At 37.6% G+C, this 19,291-nt stretch overlaps 1 protein-coding gene across 7 annotated transcripts in view; it reads right to left on the reverse strand.

Moving 5' to 3' along the window:
- Positions 1–1,384: 1,384 nt before the first annotated feature.
- Positions 1,385–19,291, reverse strand: part of SIPA1L2 (signal induced proliferation associated 1 like 2) — a 181,115-nt gene continuing 163,208 nt past the window's right edge. For 2 of the 7 annotated variants that reach the window (XM_045009787.1, XM_045009789.1), the window contains exons 20-24: positions 18,973–19,104; positions 10,982–11,035; positions 9,679–9,802; positions 4,406–4,487; positions 1,387–3,363 (exon numbers count right to left, since the gene is read on the reverse strand). In XM_045009787.1, the coding sequence (XP_044865722.1) occupies positions 3,217–3,363; positions 4,406–4,487; positions 9,679–9,802; positions 10,982–11,035; positions 18,973–19,104 (539 nt within the window). In that variant the 3' untranslated portion in view covers positions 1,387–3,216. Of the gene's footprint in view, positions 3,364–4,405; positions 4,488–9,678; positions 9,803–10,981; positions 11,036–18,972; positions 19,105–19,291 lie in introns of all 7 variants that reach the window. The other 5 variants (XM_045009786.1, XM_045009788.1, XM_045009791.1 and 2 more) reach the window with 5 other exon arrangements.

Here is a 19,291-nt window from a genome sequence, read left to right on the forward strand (position 1 = left end):
ATAATAATTACCACAATATGATTAAGTTGTACATCCTCAGGAGGAGAAATCATACCAAAAATAGCTCTGCATCACTATCTTTAGAAAAGAGAATTTTAATAAAATATTAATATGTAAGCAATTTCTGTAGTTGCCACAAGGGTGTTATGAGATCATGAATGGGAAGTGGGATAGTCCATGTGGTCATGAATGGGTGGGCAGGTGCCCCCAGAAGACAATCTCTGTATTAAACTATTATCTACATCATCACACATTTAGGACGGAAGCAAAAACAATTTTGTGGTCTCATTGTAGCCGCTATTGGACATTTGTTCACATTACCAAAACAGCACAAAATCTGGCACAGATGATTGATTTCTGTTCAACACTCGAATTCTGCAGGTCAGCACTGAGGTGCTGGGAAGGTTTTGTCGGTACTATGGCTGCCTCTTGCTAGCGTTTAGGCCGTCATTTTCCTGAGCACTAAGTTCCTCTGAAAAGATGATTGAAAAGAGTAGAGAATCAAATCTCTACCTCAAATCTAGAATGAGGTTTGTGGTAAAATTGATAGATTGCTCATCTCATTAAAGATTTAAGGCCAGATTGTGAACCACTTCCCTCTTGGTGGCAAGCAGTTACTCAAGTAGATTCATTTACTGTGGCAGCACATGATGGAATGATTATTGGGAGTTACAATCAAAGTAAGGGGGTCACAATCCTTGAGTGACTTATCAGTTTTGGGAACAAAATATTCAAGTGTTTGTGACCAGCAGGGAGAGAGAAGAAATCTATTTGCCAAGCTTCTTTTGCACAGTTAATTATCTTAGTTATTTCAGCAGCTGAAAACAGGAATTAGTATATATACACACTATATCCCGCTAATAAATGTTATCTAAAAAGTTTTATTAACTATTATACAAACTCAATATTACCTCTCCAGCAAAAGCTCTTTTTTTGAATTCACTTCAGTTAGTACAGCTTCCAAAGAAGACAAGCCTCTCCTGAAGGCACATTTTACTGACAAATTGTGAAGGTTGTACAGTATGTGATTTGGCAAGGTCTCCAGCCCAGATGGGTTTACTAATGACTTTTGCAAGGTGTTTAAATCAGATTCTAGTGAAACACATGACTGCCATGTTTAATTACTCTAACTTAATGGAGCTTTTTGCCAGACATTGCCCGGCACATTAGAATCAGAGCTATTGCTAAAAAAGTACAGGGACTCAGAATGCAGTTCCATTCTCCCCCCAACCCTCCCCAACCCCAATTTCACTAGTAAATTGTGATACTGAAATTTTGGCCAAAGCCTTGATTTTCTCTGTTCAAAGATGATTTTTTCTATTTTTCATCCAAACAACATTTTAGCAGAGACAGATATTTGTTCCACTTCAGAAAACATAATTTGGCCCACACAGTACATAATAGTGGATGAAGAATAATTTGTATCAGCTGAGTTTATGTACTGAAAGCTTTTTGGGCTTTTACATTGGGTTTTAAATTTCACTTTATAGAGTCACTTAGAAAAATTTCTTGTGCCTGTGCTTTCAATATCACAGTCTCAAACTGGTTTCTTCTTGGCAGACTAACATCAAAGGGGCTCGTTAACTTCAATTCATTTCATACAATTGCACCTTTCCAGTAGATTTTAAGGATAGTACTATATGTGGAATTGCAGCAAAAGAAGATGAACATAAAATAGGCTAAGCTATCATCAGCATGCTTTCATATCTCGCAGATGCTAACAACATAATCAAATCTTTGATTGCACACATTAAAGATGGCAGGCTATCTGGCATTAAGATAAATTTTCAAAATACTTGATGCCTTTTGAGTGATTTTTCTATACTTCTCCTTGGTGTAGTGATAGCTTTTTTATGTCAATACACACAACTAGCTGGATAGTTTTTGCTCCCTGAACAGAATAGATACCTGCCAGGTATAGATCAGATCACACCAAAAATGGCATCAACTTCATGGCCTGATCCTGAGAAGTGAATGGAAGCTATGCATGCTTAGATTTTCTCAGGATCAGAACATAAATGTAAGATCACAGATGAACACATATGCGCACATGACATTCACAATGGACTGAGCAGAAACCTAAACTATGGACAGTGGAATTGGATGTGTGCTGTATGATGAAAAACTGGAATATTTTTTTGAGGTTTATATTTTTAACGTTTATTAAAAAAGCAAAACGTATGTTCATCTCAAATGAAACAGTTAAAAATGTTAAAGCATACAAATAGTGTACTAGCAGCATCCAATCATTAGAATTTTCTAGACTTCCTCAGTACAGTCTCAGCAAGCTAAAAATATTACAGCTCGCAACCAACTGTCTTCACCATAGTGCAGATAAAACAAAAACTTTATAAAATTAACAACTGAAGGTTAAATAAGCTTAAATAAAGATGTTAAATACAAGACACTTGATCAAAGCTTCTGTACAAAGAAATGAATTTGGCATTGTACAAGTGATTGGCTGGCTCACACCATACATGATTTTAATAGTTAAGCAGTATAACTGTTTTAGCTGAACATCAACTATACAAAATTATCTGAAGTTGGAGTGGAATAACCCAGTGAGCCATTTACAAGGCATGTGTATCTTTAGAAAAATCAGAACACTGTTTATATTCAGGCACCATTTGTTCCTGCAAATAAATAATCTCTAATGTATCTGCATCCAAACTAGTGTTAAACACATCAGTGCTAACGTTTTATAAACACAGCTTTGTGACTATTCACTATACCTCCATTCTTATTGCTATGACAATGTGACTGTGGAAATAAACTACTGTACATACAAAAAATAGAGCACCTTTTAAACATTAAGGTATATGTCTGATTATTCTTTTTATCTTACAATACTGAAGCCCAAGCTACTGTAAATTGCTTTAAACATCTTCTCCAGAGGACCTGATATACAGGAAATAAAACCCAAAATGTTCCTCTTCAGGCAACCTCAACCCAGAGCATCTTCTAAAAATGTCTAAAATGACACCAAGAATTTTACATTCATCTTCACACAAACAAATGTCTGCTATTCTCTGCTTTCTTAAAAGGAATACAAAGATAGATCCACATGGCCCTCAGTCTTGTTCAAGTGAATAGAGGTGGGCAGAGAATACAGCAGAAACATCTAAAATGGATTGTGAACACAATGAAATAATATTTTGCTAATTCAAAAATACAGCTGTTACGCAGTTCAAATAGTGCTTTCCAGGGGTCTAGACATTAGGATTTTTTGTCTATGGTATTGAAAAACCATTCTGTGAATTTTCTTAGTTGAGCGGCTGCTGTCTGAGACTCCTCCTGAAGTCTCATGTTATCTTGTCTCAAATGCTGGACCTCAGCTTGGAGAACAGCTTTGTCTTGTTTTTCCTGGTTAATAAAAAATAGAAGTTGAATAAAGTGAGTAGCCAGGATGACATTTTTGTTGCTCCTATTTCTAAAATGAGTCACAGAGCTCTGTTTACTTTAGCTCCCTAATCCATTGTGACAGCTATTGAACTGTAAGCTGAATCCCCAAATTTGCTGCAATGTTGTACTTAAGAAGATCACATTGCAGGCTAAAAAGAAAACTAAATGCAATTTCTGTATGAGAATTCTAGAACCCACTTCCTGTATAACACAGATTTGAGCACTAAAAAGTTATTCTACAGTTCAGATTAGACTTATCCCTAAAAGTAGGGACTTACAAATTGTGAAACCTCCCAAATCTGTTTTCCCAAAGAAAAGATTCAAGATCAGAGAATTAACAAGTGATACAGAAGAATTCAAGTCACACGGATTTGATTTCACAAATACAAAGCTAATGCAAAATGTTTGGCTTCAATCATTTCCCTCTAATGGTTTATTTAATCACTAAAAGCAATATGTGGCCCGTTGCTTAACAGACATGGCAGCCAAGTTCCTGTTTCCAGGTCTGTCACTAACTCACTGTTTGATTCCAGTCAGTGACAGGATTCTGAGCTCCTTCCTACCCCATGTCTCTATCTCCTGGCCTATCTCTAGATCTACCACTGGAGTATCCTCTGCTCTCCATGGCTACTTCACCCCTCTTGGCCTCTTGTCTGACTCCATAGTCCAGGGCAGGATCCCAGGGCTCACTTTCCCCCTGGACTTCCACATTGTTCGTGACCAACTCGCTTTCCCTCTAGGGAGTGACTGCATGCTCCTTCCCTGCAGCCTCCTCCTGGCCTCATTTCCTGGCTTTATAATCCTATCCCAGCTTCTCCCACAGCAGCTCTTGATCTGAAGTTAGGTCTTCTCAATCCCCTCCAGGTGCACCATATAAGGTTAATTGCCCTCTTTTTGACCACATTAACCCGCTCTTTGAAACCCTTGGATGGAAAGTATATAAGTACAGTCATTTCTATTGGAGAGCAATGGAGACATTTAATCCTGATGAAGAGATTTTTACCTTCCGGAGGTCAGTTTGTAGTTGCCGGAGGATCACTTCCAGTTGGTTTACTTTTCCAGTCAGAGTAGATGGAGTGTGCTCCCTACAAAGTAAACAATAACTTCACTCTGGAGTTAGTTCAAAATACTTCCTTCCTTAATGTCAATAAAACATACTTTTATAGGGACACATCACAAAAAACAATTGACCCAGGGCCAATTGGGTATGTCAGCTGGAAAAAGCAACAATAGACTTGCTCAAGCACGAACCCACTACTGTGATGTTTGAAATACGTTGCTGCATCTCACACTAATGAAGCAGAAATGAAAAATGACTTTAGAAAGGAAGTGCTTCAGATATTACTCTCACATGTATTCACAGTGTAAGTTAACTGTTCAACTAAATAATGCGAAGAGTGCATTTGTTAACAAGCTGCTTTCTGATAAGGAACATTAGTAACAAAGCAAGTAGCAGCAGCAATGATTATAAACATTTAGGGTTATTTTAATTCTCTTCTCTGGTCTGCAATTGTTCCATTTCAAGTAAAAAGATAAACCAGTGACTTAATGAAGACTAACATTTTGTCTTTAAAGGTCAAATGTACAGAATATAGCCAAAGGTTAATCAAATGCATGACTGAGAGAAAATGCAGAGAAGAGCTGTTGTCCTATGTATGACAGTGAATGCTTTGGGAGACAGTTACATACATATTCACAGATTAAATTAGACGTAATGTGAATTATTTCATCTAGATGAGAGAAGCTGAAGAAATATACAAAGCTGAATTAACTGCTTCATACAAGTTAGCAAATTGGACAGGTTTGACAACACTGAACATGGAATGCCTGCATGTCTTTTTGCTATTCCTAATGCACACTAGCTGGAAGAGGTGATGTGAGTTTCAAGTCGTTGAGGAGAAACGTGCTTTGCCATGTAAGTAGATTAATTTGTCTAAAACTGGTATTAAGTAAAAATGACACCCTAATAAGCAAAAAAGACTAAAGTTGCCCCCCTTTCCCTTTTTTTCCCCACTCCTCAAGTTGAAAAGCAAAACAAAATCAAAGATTTTAAAACAGATACATTCTATTGCTGAATCCTCCTGTTTTTGAAACCCACAACTCCCTAGTGGAGAGGATAGAAGCCAGGTGGTAGTCTAGAGCTCTAAGCACTGGACTAGGTGTGAGGCATTCGGGTACTTTGTGGCCTTAAGAAAGTTACAATCTCTCTGCTTCATCTGTAAGCAGGGGCTATAGGTTTGCCTGTATTTGTTCTCTGAAGACACATAGCTGCTGTCTTTTCTTGTACCAAGTCACCAGACAGGGAACTCCCATCATGCTGAAGACTTAAGCCCCTTGTTCCATCTGGGGGCACTGTATGTGCAGAGTTACACAACACCCACTGATCAATTTCATCCAAATGAAAGGTAGAAATAAACAAAGCAAAGTGTGTTTAAAAGGGTGGGTGGGTGGATTGCAACAAAAGATTACAGAACTCAACTTTGAAGGGAGATAAGGTAGTGAGTGGTGATCTGAAGACCAGAGTCTACCCCACATTAGATACTAATTTCAAGCAGAAAATGTCACATGGCTACCCTGCAAGTCTCCTAGATGGAAACTGACCAGGGGTTGGCTGCGGAAGCAGAAATCTCTCGGATGCAATGTAAAGGCATATTCAGTCAAAGCTGCAGAGCTGCAAAGGCATAGCAATGAAATGTGTAGAGAGCCATTTAGACATGGTACTCTTGGGAACAAGGAAGCCAACTGTATTTGATATTAAAGAGGACACAATAAGCTGCATAGCCTTTGAGCACTTTGTTTAAAGATGACTGGAGTCCCAGGGGTCATTCTCACACCGAGTTTTTAGAGAAGGACCTGTTAATATGGTAATGGAGATAGCGTAAAATGACAGATTTCAGTGGAATTCTTTGGGAAGAAATTAGGAGGTGCTCATAAGCAAGCCCTTTATCTTTAAAGCAGGTTGTATACTGGGTTAGTAGGATCTGACATTCTTTGCTAGAAGGGACTGGATTTCCTCTTGCTGAATTTGATAGAAGGAAAACTCTATACAATTTATTCAGAGAAATATTTTTAACACCACTTGAGAATCCTTCAGGCTGATCTTTCAAGGTCTGCATTACTAGCGCACTGGCGGCCGAGGGAGGCCTGATGCCTTCCCAGTTCCGTGAACCTTTTAAGGCTCAGAGGTCTCCAAAGAGATGCTTGTTGGAGGTGGTTGCCTTGTCTTCTCTAGAGAAGAGCACTTTTTTCTGGCCAAGATTAGAAGTGCTCTGCAGGCAGGCACCTACCCCAGCTATTGCCCACCCGAAAGTCCTTAGGTGCAAAGCTCCTACTGCAGCAGTGTTTTGTAGCTGCAGACCACCCAACTTCCTGGCTGTCCATGCGCTTTCCACAGTGTACTTAAACTTGATAGGAAGGATGTGGACTGAGCATAGACCCAGCCTCACTGAGGTGCACAAACATCATTTACTCAGCATCAATGTTCAGCTGCTTTTGAGTGCTGAAACAGTACTGTATAGAACTACAGAACAAAGAGGATTTACTTTAGTAATTGTCCTTATATCAGTATACCTCACAAGGCAACTACAACTTGAGGCAGAGACCATCTTTTTGGTGTGTGTGTGTGTGTGTGTGTGTGTGTGTGTGTGTGTGTGTGTGTGTGTGTGTGTGTGTGTGTGTGTGTGTGTGTGTGTGTGTGTGTGTGTGTGAGAGAGAGAGAGAGAGAGAGATATAAGTGCTTGCTTACACAATGGGCTTTTGGTCTATGACTAGGGCTCTTGGATGTTACAGTAATCCAACAAATAGTAAATAATAATAAATAAAAATAATAATGTCACTTAATTGCTCAGAGCAATTTAGTCTAAGAGGAAAGTGAATACTCCATAACTGGTGCTTCTCTTGCTAATGCTGAAGCAACTCCAGAGCTTTGGAGACAGAATGCTCCAGCCTGATGTGCTGATCTGTCTCCTGGCTTCAAAAAATTCAGAAGCATAATTGGTCTATAGGTATAGCAAAGGGGATCCAGCTTTAAGTTCTAATACAACCTCTCCTGCCTGAAATCTCCAATCAACAAGGCTACCTAAATTCCTCTTCCACAAAGGCTGAGTGTCCTGCAGACCTGACCACCAGTGGTGCCTAAGTATTCCTAGTCCTGGAGGGACCTTGGCAGCCCCTGGGTTCCCATTAATTAGCCTCCAAGGCAGTGGAGGTGCTGAATCACTTTCCTATGCACGGACAATCTTCCTAAAGCAGAAGCAGAAGCTCCCCCTCAACCCCATAATACTTTTTTTTTTTTTTTTTAAATCATGGCTTGCCAGAGACTCTCTTCAAATGAAGCACAGGACCACATCTGAGATATTTAAAAGCAGTCGTATTTAATGACATTCTCTTTTTAAAAAAAGGGACATCAGACCCTGGCAAACTGTTATAGCCACTGATGTTCCTTAGGAAGTTCACTGAGTGCTGATGAGCTTTAAAAGTTTTCTGGACTGTTTTCTCAGCAAGTGCCAAGAAAAGGTGTCTGTTCACTGACAAGCCTGCAACATAGTATAAAACACTGCAACCTCCTTTCATATTGGAATCATTTTTTTTCTATTCTGTTTTATTTTGCCCTTGGTGATAATCAAAAACAGCAAACAGTAAGCTGAATACGTTCTGCTCATCCTGAAAGTCAGTAGTTTCAAAAGATGCTGAATAAAATTTCATATATATTCATTTGTATATTCATGCTAATAAACATTTCAAAGGATAAGAAGGACCTATGTGCTGGTCTAAGGAAAATGGGTGGCATTGCCCATTTTATTAGAATGAAATACTAAAGAACAGGATTAGGTCTGTCCCATGCTGACAGCATTTTATTAATGGATCTAAAATTTTCCAGAGTACATCCCAAATTCATATAAATTACTTGAGCGTTGATATTGCATGGAAATGTTTGAAGAAGCAGGTATGTTCAGATACATATTCTTCCATATGTCCGTTTACATACTTATCTTGTTTTCTAAGGCAACTATCACTGTGCTATCTATGTGCCATAAAACAGTTACAGATGGCACTGTGTGTTCCTTGAAGGGCCAATTTCTCACTGCCCCTTTAGTTCCTGCTGTGTACGAGTCCTTCTTGCCTTCTACTATTTCTCCTTCAGTATTCCAAATTGTTGCTTGGTTCTGGAAAGTTGCAATTACTCGGTAAAAGCCATTACAGAGGTAGACCTTGCATGTAAACCTGAACATGACCAAGATTGGGCTTCATCTGAGCTCCTCCTGGTAATCAGGGAGCTACACATTGGATGACTTTGTAGCTGTGGAATCCAACCCTTGCTCCAGAATTGTAGTCCAGTATCTCTGCTTGTATTTTAAAACACTATGCCCAACACAACAAAAGGTGCCTGAAGTTAGGCACCAGAAGTCATTTGTAAGTACAAGTTGTAAGAAAAGGAAGCCCCTAATTTTCAAAAATGCTGGGCTCTCAGCCACTCCCATTAACTTCAAATGAGCAGTATTTTTGGTATGGTGTGTACAAAACACTTGGTATTTTGACTTTCTTGAAGAAGTTGATTTAAAAAAAAACCCAACAACCAAGAATAGCTCTGTCTGCCATTGCAGTTTCTCTTTGATAATTCTTCTTCAAGACTTCATAGCATTGCACAGAGAGATGTAGATGTTATGGCAGGCCAAGAGGGTAGGAAGAAGTATTTGTCCAGTGATTCAATGAGCTAGCTCAGCATTGCATGCAAGTTTCCTCTGGATTTTTATCCCTCAGGGAAACGATTACACTAAACAATCTCATTATTTGGCTTGTCATGATCTACAAACTTGACAATTTACCATGGACAACCACAAGTCACAAGTTGAGGAGCTGCAAAAATTGTTCTTAATTTCCAGAAAACAGTAGGTAAACCAAAATAATTCCCTTCAATATCTTACCACTCTGACAGTTCTTCAAAGATACTGGCTTATAAAATATGATAACTCTGAAACTCAGTTGAACTCCTAAACTTTTGGGAATGCCATAGTTGTAAAAGGTATTTTCTGCACTATTTACAGGGGAGTCTAAGTTTTAATATTATGATAATTTGGGCATTTTAACACCCTGTTATTTGAATAAGTACCTCCTGTAGTTAGAATAAATTATTTTCTTGACATGGAAAAGTAAAGAAAGTTAGTTTTTGTTAAGAACATCACAATTTCAGAAGTTATTCAGAACACGTAATACACCATATTAAGAGGAAGTGATTGTCATCTGCTTCATAATAAAAGTGCTCTAAATCTTCCATACCCAGTAGCATCAATGAAATCTTTTCCATTTGTTGGCTCTTCATCCAAAGGTAACTCTTGAGCACCCTCCAAACCTGGAGCTTGCTGCATATCATTCAGGGTGCAAAAAGATGCCACTCTCTGATCTGTAATGGCAAAAACAAAGCTAATGTAAAGCTATTTCTAAAGATGATTTCATATACAAAATAAAAAAAATCAAAGGCTGATGTACAATTATTTGGACCTGGTTAGAGCCTGGGAAGCAAAATAATAATAATATATGGAGATATACCTATCTCATAGAGCTGGAAGGGACCCTGAAAGGTCATTGAGTCCGGCCCCCTGTCTTCACTAGCAGGACCAAGTACTGATTTTGCCCCAGATCCCTAAGTGGCCCCCTCAAGGACTGAACTCACGATCCTGGGGTTAGCAGGCCAATGCTCAAACCACTGAGCTATCCCTCCCCCCCCCCAACATGACTGCTTTGAAAACAATCAGCAGATATACAATTTGTTCCAGTTAGTTGCTGTTTCCAACATCTGTGTCAACATCTGGTTTGCAAATATCAGCAGAGTGATAGATTTGTTTTGACTAGTTAATGCTAATTTGAACAGTAAATTGGTCTCGCTGAAATCCACAGAAGACCTGAGAAACAGGGGCCATGACCAGTGACAATACCAATTCATGGAAAACGTTTGCATTTTCCATAGAGGTAAAGCATCAAATTCCACAGAAATTTGCACAGTTCCATTTTTATTATTCTGATATCTCAAACACATTGTGTAAACTGCTGGTTATCTATATACTTGAAAAGCAGGATACAAGTGCTATTATTATGCACTTACTTTGTCATATTTAAGTATAAAAAGTAGCTTTTATTTGGTAAAAGCACCTTCAAGTACCAATAGTACTACACTAGGGCCACCAGCATACATGCTCAATGTGCTTGGAACTTAGCCTGTCTCCCAGTGACCAATCTCATGATCAGTGGACATTCAGTGTAGCTGCCAAAGTATACCACACATCATCATTTATGAAAAATATGCCACGCAGAACATCACTGCACAGAATAAAAGGAAATGATTCATCATGATTTAAATTGTTTGCTATGGAAAATCCATATTCTGTGGAGATTGATTTAACTGATTTCCATACAAATTCCATGCCTGCAGCTTTCTATTGACTCTGGCCATGACATGCCTTCCCCTCTCCCTCTCCTCCCCCGCAGGCCCAAAGCTTGCATTACCATGCAAACGTGCAAACACTTGAAACAGAAAGGAAGGCTTGCTAAAGATAAAAGCCAACAATCAACCCCAAACCATCACCTAGAAACGATGTATGATGACAGACCGGCCCAAGATCTTCATCAGAGTCAAAACCTGGAATAAGATTTAGAAGGTTCCTGTAAACAAGAGAGTACATCCAACTCTCTCTCTGCTAAAGCAGCTGTGGTCCTTACGCAAGATTCACATAATGGAATACTGTCAATGCCGTTCAGACTGCCTCTTATTGTGAGAAGCCCTTAAGCCTGTCAAAACCAATTTTTATGTAATGCCAACCAACATGGTTGAAATTACACATTTCATGCTCAGCGGCCCTAATATAATGCACAGTATTATGATACATAGCATGGAAATGTGGTGCACCACAAAAGTCAAATGGTAAATACATGGCAAATTGTTTTAAGTAAGATTTTTTTAGTGATTTGTTTTAAAAAGTGCTACCAAGATATTAAACCAAAAACAAAACCAGGGAATCACAGCAATTACAAGCTTTTATTAAGTGATTACAAAACGTACACTTTTCGAGGTCACTGTAAAGACTGAAAAGTCATTTCCAGCTATAATACTACTTTGATACAAATTTGCACTTTTATATCGGATTTCAAAACCAACTTTATATAGCAGTAGTTTCCCAAGTTTTATTCTTATTTGCAATTTGTCATATGTCTTGGTAGTTTTTAGATCACGAGTTTTCCACACACATCTAAAGTGAGAAAAGAGAAGAATTTCACACACCATTGCTATCACAGTGACACAACTCACACTATGGAAGCAATATAGCTTAATTAAATTAAGCATCAGGGAAAGGTTAAACTTAGTCAAATTAGGTGCCACAGAAAAGACTGTGCAAACAATTATGTTCACAAAAGAAATGGGGCAGAAGTAAATTTAGGATTCACGTCTAATTACCCATTTCACTTGTTCTGTTCTTCCCTTGCCTAAACTTTGATTACAGAGACAAGGGGGTGAGGTAATATATTTTATTGGACCAACTTCTGTTGGCGAAAGAGACAAGCGTTCGAGCTTACACAGAGCTCTCCTTCAAGTCTTTGACTGACATTTCATGGCGGAGGACAGAAAAGCAGTGGCAAATCTTATACTGTTCCTAGCTTTCCTACATGATGAGTTACTTAACGTTCAGTAATGTACAAAACATGGGTATTTTGTGTCACTGAACTCTATTTCAATATAATTTACCCTGCGTTTTTCCTCACAATACTGACTAAGCATTTCTAAGAAGAATGGCTGCTTGTCTGGTCTACTGAGCTTAAGACATTTTCTGTTAAGTTAAAAAAAAAAAAGATTGTAGTTCTGGACCTACTAGGGGTATCTGAATCAAACCACCACCTTCCCTTTAGTGAGGAAGTATTACAAAGGATGTTCATAACAGTCACTGAAAGCACACTATGAAGTTTTAAAATAAAATATTTCACCCAGTTTTTAAAAATTTCCATTGATTCATAGATTCCAAGGCCAGAAGGGACCATTGTGTTCAGCTAGTCTGACCTTCTGTATAACACTGGCTATTAAACTTCCCCAAAATAATTACTACAGCACATCTTTTAGAAAAACATCCAATTTTGGTTTAAAATTTCCAGTGATGGAGAATCCACTATGGCCTTTGGTAAATTGTTCCCATGGTGAACCAACCTCACAGTTAAAAACATATGCCTTATTTCCACCCTGAATTCGTCTACCTTCAACTTCCTGCCACTGGACCCTGTTATACCTTTACCTGCTAGACTGAAGAGCCCATCATCAAATATTTGCTGCTCATGTAGGTACTGATAAATGTAATCAAGTCACCCCCGTTAGTTTAACAAAGAGAAGGAAATACACTGAGCTTATTGAGTATCATGATAAGGCAGGTTTTCTAATCCTTTAATGATTCTCACAGCTCCTCTCTGAACCCTATCCAATTTAGCAACATCCTTCTTGAATTTACCTGAAAATTTTAATTTTAGTCAGCAAAAACTATAAATAGATTATATTACCTTAAATGTGCATTGACTATAACTTGTACATTTATAACTTTTTATTCCTTGCAAAAATTCTACTAAATTTCAAATGTTGTATTTGTATGAAATGTAATTTTTATATTTAGAACTTTTTATTACTGCACTTCTGCTAGTTTCTAAACAGAACTTTACTACATTCAATTACTTGTGAAATGTTGAACAGTAATCCACCACTCACAGGCTGGGCAACAATGTCATTAAATAGGTGTTAGAAACCATTAGGCTCCCACACTATGCTAAAGAAGTGATTTTGTGAGCTGTTACTGCAAAAACAACAACCTAATTTAAGCTGCTCATGTTAAAGTCAAAGTTTACTCCCTCAGTAACAAAGTTAATATAACAACAAACATAGATAACAGCTAGGACATCACCACCAAGTTCTCTCATTTTACCTCCCCAGAACAATGCATAAGACAGTTCGGTCATAAGAAATAAGGCAACAGAATATTGCAAAGTGAATGGTTACACAGGAAGATTCTTATTCAGCTGCATGTCTAATTTTTTATTTTCAGTAATTATTTCTAGCCCCACTGAATGTGTCCACGAGTACTTTCTCAAGTTTAATAATTGTTTCACCAATTTAACAGGGCAATTTTTAAAAGGCGAACTGAAATGAGAGTTAAATCTGTGCTTTGGAGGGCAGAATTTGACCAAAAGTTTTTGTTCTTGACTATGCCTAACAGAATTTTACACAAAATATAAAGTATTAACTCCTTGGGTATGACTCTCCATTGATTGGCACCAGTGGAAATCAAAAGACCTCCACTGATACCAATGCAGTTAAATTGACACGAGAGAAGAATCTAGTCTTTTGTCTATGATTGCAACACTTGTGCTACCAAAACCTGCAAGGACAACTCCTACTGACATTAATAGAAGCTCTATGTGAATATCATATCCTCTTGACTGATATATCTTTTCTTTTTCTAATTTTGGTTTGGTATGTCATTTTCCAAGCCAATTACCTGAGAAGATATATGGGCACTTACATCAAAATTTTAAGCAAAAATTGCCGACTCCAGACAGACAAAAATGAGGACACTGGGCCAAAATGTGCAACCCATCCAACTCAGTGGATGTTAATGGGACTGCATAGTTGTAAAAGAGCAGAATTTGGACCAGAACTGCATTTGTTCAGCAGTATCACAGATTTGGGGGGGAAGGAGGGAGGGATGGAATCCAAACAGTTGAAGTTAGGTAACATACAGCATAATAGAAAAAGGCTAAAAATAAAATGGTGCATTAAGTGGCCCTCTCATTGCTGAACTCCCATCTCAAGGTCAAATTCTGTCCCCAGACATGCAAACAAACTTCCACTGAAGTCAACAGGAGTTACACATGCAGATCAGAGGACAGAGCTTTTCCTAAATGTTTTTGAACTTTATTTTTCTAAACACTTAAGAATCTAATCAAATTAGCTAGTTTATATTTTATGCTGAATGCTTTTTCCCCCCCAATCACAATATGTTTAGCATAAATTTGATTAAACTATGACGATTTAAAATGAAGATGTTAAAACAATAATAATTATAGTAGCACAGATGGTGCCACAAGATAGAATGGCATTAAGAAATGGTGCATCCTAATTGGCATAAGTAATTTAGAACCATGAAAATACCTGGTATACACCAGTGGTTGAAATTACTTTTGTGTATATAACCAAATCATAAACAACACATAAAGGGACTCTCTGTCAGGTAGTTTAAGCTCCAAAATATTATTTAAAAAACAAACACCACCCATTTTTAAACTAAAACCACCAATCAACAGTGACACAAATACTGCTGGGTCTGTACATAAAAGTCAACGTTTATGTTTATGTCCCACCCCAATCTTCTATAATGAAAAGCAGTTGTGGGAATCTTGGAGAGTTTTCTGTTTTTCTCCTTCACTATATTCAGTTATTTGATTTTCTGGAGTAGCCATCACTATTAATATAATGTAAGTACTCAAAAAGTACACTGCTCTGCCCCAAACTCAAAACTATGAGGATTTTAGAGAAGTGTAATAAAACAATTAAAGGAATATGAATCAAATTTTCTAAAGGTTCTCTTTTTTCCTGCTTATTCTCTGACATTTCTTTATCCCCTTTTCTCTCCATTCATTCTCTTTAATCAATCTAAATACAATTCTCTTTTCTCAGTTCTGTTGATTGTTTTCTTTCTAGTCTATACTCTTTTCTTTAGTGTCTTGCCCAGTAGCACCCAATTCTCTGTTGTTCAGTTCCTCTCTCTCCTCTTCCATGTTACATTTTCTCTTTACCCGTTCTTCTCTTATCTTATCTGTCCCCTTTTCCCTCTGTAGTCTCATCTGTCAGCTTTGCTCTCAGCTGTATTCCATTAGCTCTTCAAGTTTCTTCCCATATTATACACAGCGAATACACGCTTGTTGCATTGCCATAAATTTGGAATGTGACTGAGTACAAGTAGTGAAACCACAAGTGAGTTAATTATAGGCACTGCAGTCTATAAACAATGGTCACCACATCATAGTAATGTAGCTAAGTATTGAGGAAACAGATCAAAATTTTAAAAGTGTCTTGGCCAAGGACACAACAAGAATCAATGTTTGAGCTGAGCTGCACACATGCTGACTGCTCTGGAAAGGAGCGAAAACTGCAAGCAGCTGCCAGGCAGACAGGAGGGAGCCTTGGGTGTTCTAGCAGCATCAGTTGCAGCCTTTCTAATCCCCACTTCTCCCCAGCCCTGAACGGGTTCAAAAAGCAAGGAACTTTTCCTGTTGATTTCATCAGTCGCAAAGGCCCTCTCCAAGTGACCATGTGGGAACTGTGAACTCCACAAGAATGTCAGGAAATACTAGCGGTAAACTTTCAACTCTAGAAATTGATTTCCATTTTCAAGGCTCTGTCTGCAGCAAGAAGTGCAGAAAACTTTTTTTTTTTAAAAAGACAACTAAGTTTTGCTTTGATTTTTAAAATAGTCCCAAATCATGGACCCCTAAGGCCATCTCTGAAGAGAAAATTGGACCATGAGGTTGAGCTACAGGAAAAAAGGGAAGTTGCCCAGGCTCCCTGTCATCAAGATCCTAGTTAGTGTGAGGCTTCATCATCCACCTGTGCACAAAGTTCTTGTCTAGCAAGGGGTGGTAGCAGTGGGATCCTCCGAAAGTGCCTGTTATGAAGGAGACCAGCAGCATCAGGATCCTGATGAAGAGTCTGACCTGCTGGAAGCACTGGTACCTGGATCTCTAAGATCCTGTAGCATTCTATTCATAGGGGCTTTTATCAAGCAAGGGTTACAGCAATATCTAAAAAAAAAAAATCTCAGTATCAATTTTTAAAAATATATTTTCCAACATTAGCTTAGACCAAAAACTTTGCAGGAACAAAATGAACTGAAAGAATAACTAATGATGAATTAATCAGGGGGAAAAAGCTATTTGTTCATTTAGCTTTAAATTACAAAAGAAGGCCCTTTGTAGCATCTAACAGTGAATTTCAAGTTCTAGCTGTGATGGCAATAAAAGGCTATGTCAACATATTCATTCTTAATAGCATCACTCCCAGGCTTAAACTCACTCATCTGTTCCACATTGTTCCATCTTGGATGAGAGTTGGGGTTAAAACACAGAAGAATGATGGTAATAGCTCAAAATGTGTATTTATGAATAAGCATAAATGTTATGGGTTGTCAATAGATAGAATAAAGAGACCCAAGAAAGAAATGACCTTTGAATCATGCCGCCAGCTATGGAGAGGAAGAGATATAGAGAAACTGCCTTGTATGAAAAAAGAAAACTAAAATAAAAACCCCCTCTCAATAGCTGTAAATTGCATTAATGTTAGAAGACTTGGCAGATCAGAACTGGAAACTAATTTAACTTTAATTTCTTAAATCTTCAGTAGCAAACAACCCCATTAACAATGGCTTAGTCTTCATTAACTGGATCACTTTTCTTTAAAGACAAACATATCTCAAAAGTTTTGATCACATTCTCATCCACCGAAATAAAAAGGTCTCAGAGGTTTTAATCCCCACACAACTAAGGAAATGATTGTGGCATCCCAACTTCTGTGCTGGTACAGACCTTTCCTTTTTAAAATATTCTTAAAGAAGAATGCTGAACTAGCCATTTGGCATCTTTTCCGAACTTCTAGAAATGTTCAGTTTCGAACACCGTGAACCCTGCATAGCAAAACTCCATTGACATTTTTATCATCAATTTGCATAATCTCTGGGATCATCATTTCTCTATTCATTACATTCATAGAGTCCAGAACACTAGCTCCCACCTATTCTTAACACCAAGCCTTGAAGTAATTCCTCAATTACGAAGGACAACTTCAACATACACAGGAAAATAGCATCTGCTTCCTCCAATTCAAACCCAACTATTTTAAGAACTCATTTTTTTTTTTAATATAATGGACTCCCTCCAAATGAACTTTTCATGGTATGCTAGTCCGTTTAGCTTATTTTGATTTTGGCTTTCTGGTTGTGAGACTGAGGATGCAGAAAGTTGACCAAATCTTTTAGAAAGCCCATTTCCACTTAGGAGGTCCATATAATAGCATAAAATAAAAAAATTAGTTATAACGTTTTATAGGTTATATAGCACATGCATAGAACTTTCCACCTTCTGCATGAATGTACCCACTAACAGAAAAGAAATGTACCCACTAACAGAAAACATAGAAACACTATAGCATTCTTTATGGGAATCTGCATTACAACTCACATATTTCAAATAATTCACAAAGCAATCAATGAGACAATCTGTATTTTGTGACTCACTGTAGTACAAAATGAATAAATTAAAATATCTGAAATATATGCAACTAAAAACAAGTCAGTCAATAGCTTCTCCTATTTGAGCAGAACAAATGAGAAAAAATATGACTGTGCAACTATAGAGAATAAGCCTTAAATTACAAGAATCTAGAAGTTGCTGCTCAAATTGATTAATTGCAGAATAAAGCAGTATGCCATTGTTCTGAGCTGAAGGTTTAAGGAGACTAGCAAAATGAAAATAAAAAGTTTCTAAAAGACCTTCAAAATATCTGAGTTTCAGAAAATATGAGTATAGAACAAGTACTTTCAGTCAGCTGAACTGATAAGAGTTGTTGAATATCAAAATGTTTTTTATGCAGCAGTAAGAACTGCTTTAGCATAAACACAGTTACATCACTCCAACTCTTCTTCGTACTGATAAGTCTTTATTTTCCAGTTGCTGCATTAGGATATTGGTAACAAAAAAAAATATACACATATCTTCCCCACAAGCAACCAAGTGTGTAAATACAATGGGAATCCTTTTCAGAGTATCTTTCAATTTTATAATACTTCCTACCAGTTAGGAGAAATGTATCTGAGAAAGGCTGAGCAGAGATGAAAGAACTCAAAGTTAATCAGGATAAAAAGCAAGATAGTGTTTTAGAATGATGATCATCACTGTGATACATTTTCTGTTCATTCAGAATAGTACTACAATAGTTCTGAATGCCTGTAACTAAAGAGTAAAGCAACAAAATCTTTCTACTTGAGACTGTTGAACTCTAGGACAGTACAGAGAAAGACCTGACCAAAGCATACATTAAAACAAAACCTTTAAATATGCATGTTTACTATTCTGTTTACTTTTAAACTAAGCATGTATAGGCTTGATATCAAAGAGATGAGTATGTCATTTTCTCCAGCTTAACCTGGAATTATAGTCCAATTCTGCAAGACTGCTCTACTTCTTGACTGCACACTATTTTTGAAAACATATCAATAGACATTTTAATACTTGTACCACTGCAATATTCTTCTGAGGGCTTATTATGCGAGTTAGGGGAAGGGGCAACATCACCTGGACTGCACATGCAGAGCTGATAGCAGCCACACAGTAAATATTGTGTCCAACACGTTTCCTCATTTGAAAGTAAGTAATATTACAAAAAGGATAGAAAAGGCTATAACTACTGAGATAAATAAGATTTTTATTATTCAAAATGAGCATATGGAAAATATGGGGAAAACTTGGAAGATCAGTCTTTATGCTGAATTTTCTTACCTTCAAACGCTCGTGCAGCATCCACCAGGTTGGACCAGTCTAGTTCTGCAGCAGTGTCTGGAAGGGGCATCAGGCCAGGATCATTGAATTTGGCTCTATCAGACAAGGAGCCATCTGAGAACCAGAATTCATCTATCAACAAACACAAAAAATAGTCTTCTTATGATAACAGTCTATATTTAGTTTTGAGGCTATTAGAATTAAATTTCAAAAATATATATAGCCAAAGGGTGCTCATCTTCACTTTTCCCTTGTCCCCTGCTTTTTTTTTTCCTTTCTTTTTTATATAAACGCTCAGTATCAGCATAACATTTTAAGT

The sequence above is a fragment of the Mauremys mutica genome, chromosome 3 (genome assembly GCF_020497125.1).
Source record: "Mauremys mutica isolate MM-2020 ecotype Southern chromosome 3, ASM2049712v1, whole genome shotgun sequence".
Lineage (NCBI taxonomy): Eukaryota > Metazoa > Chordata > Testudines > Geoemydidae > Mauremys > Mauremys mutica.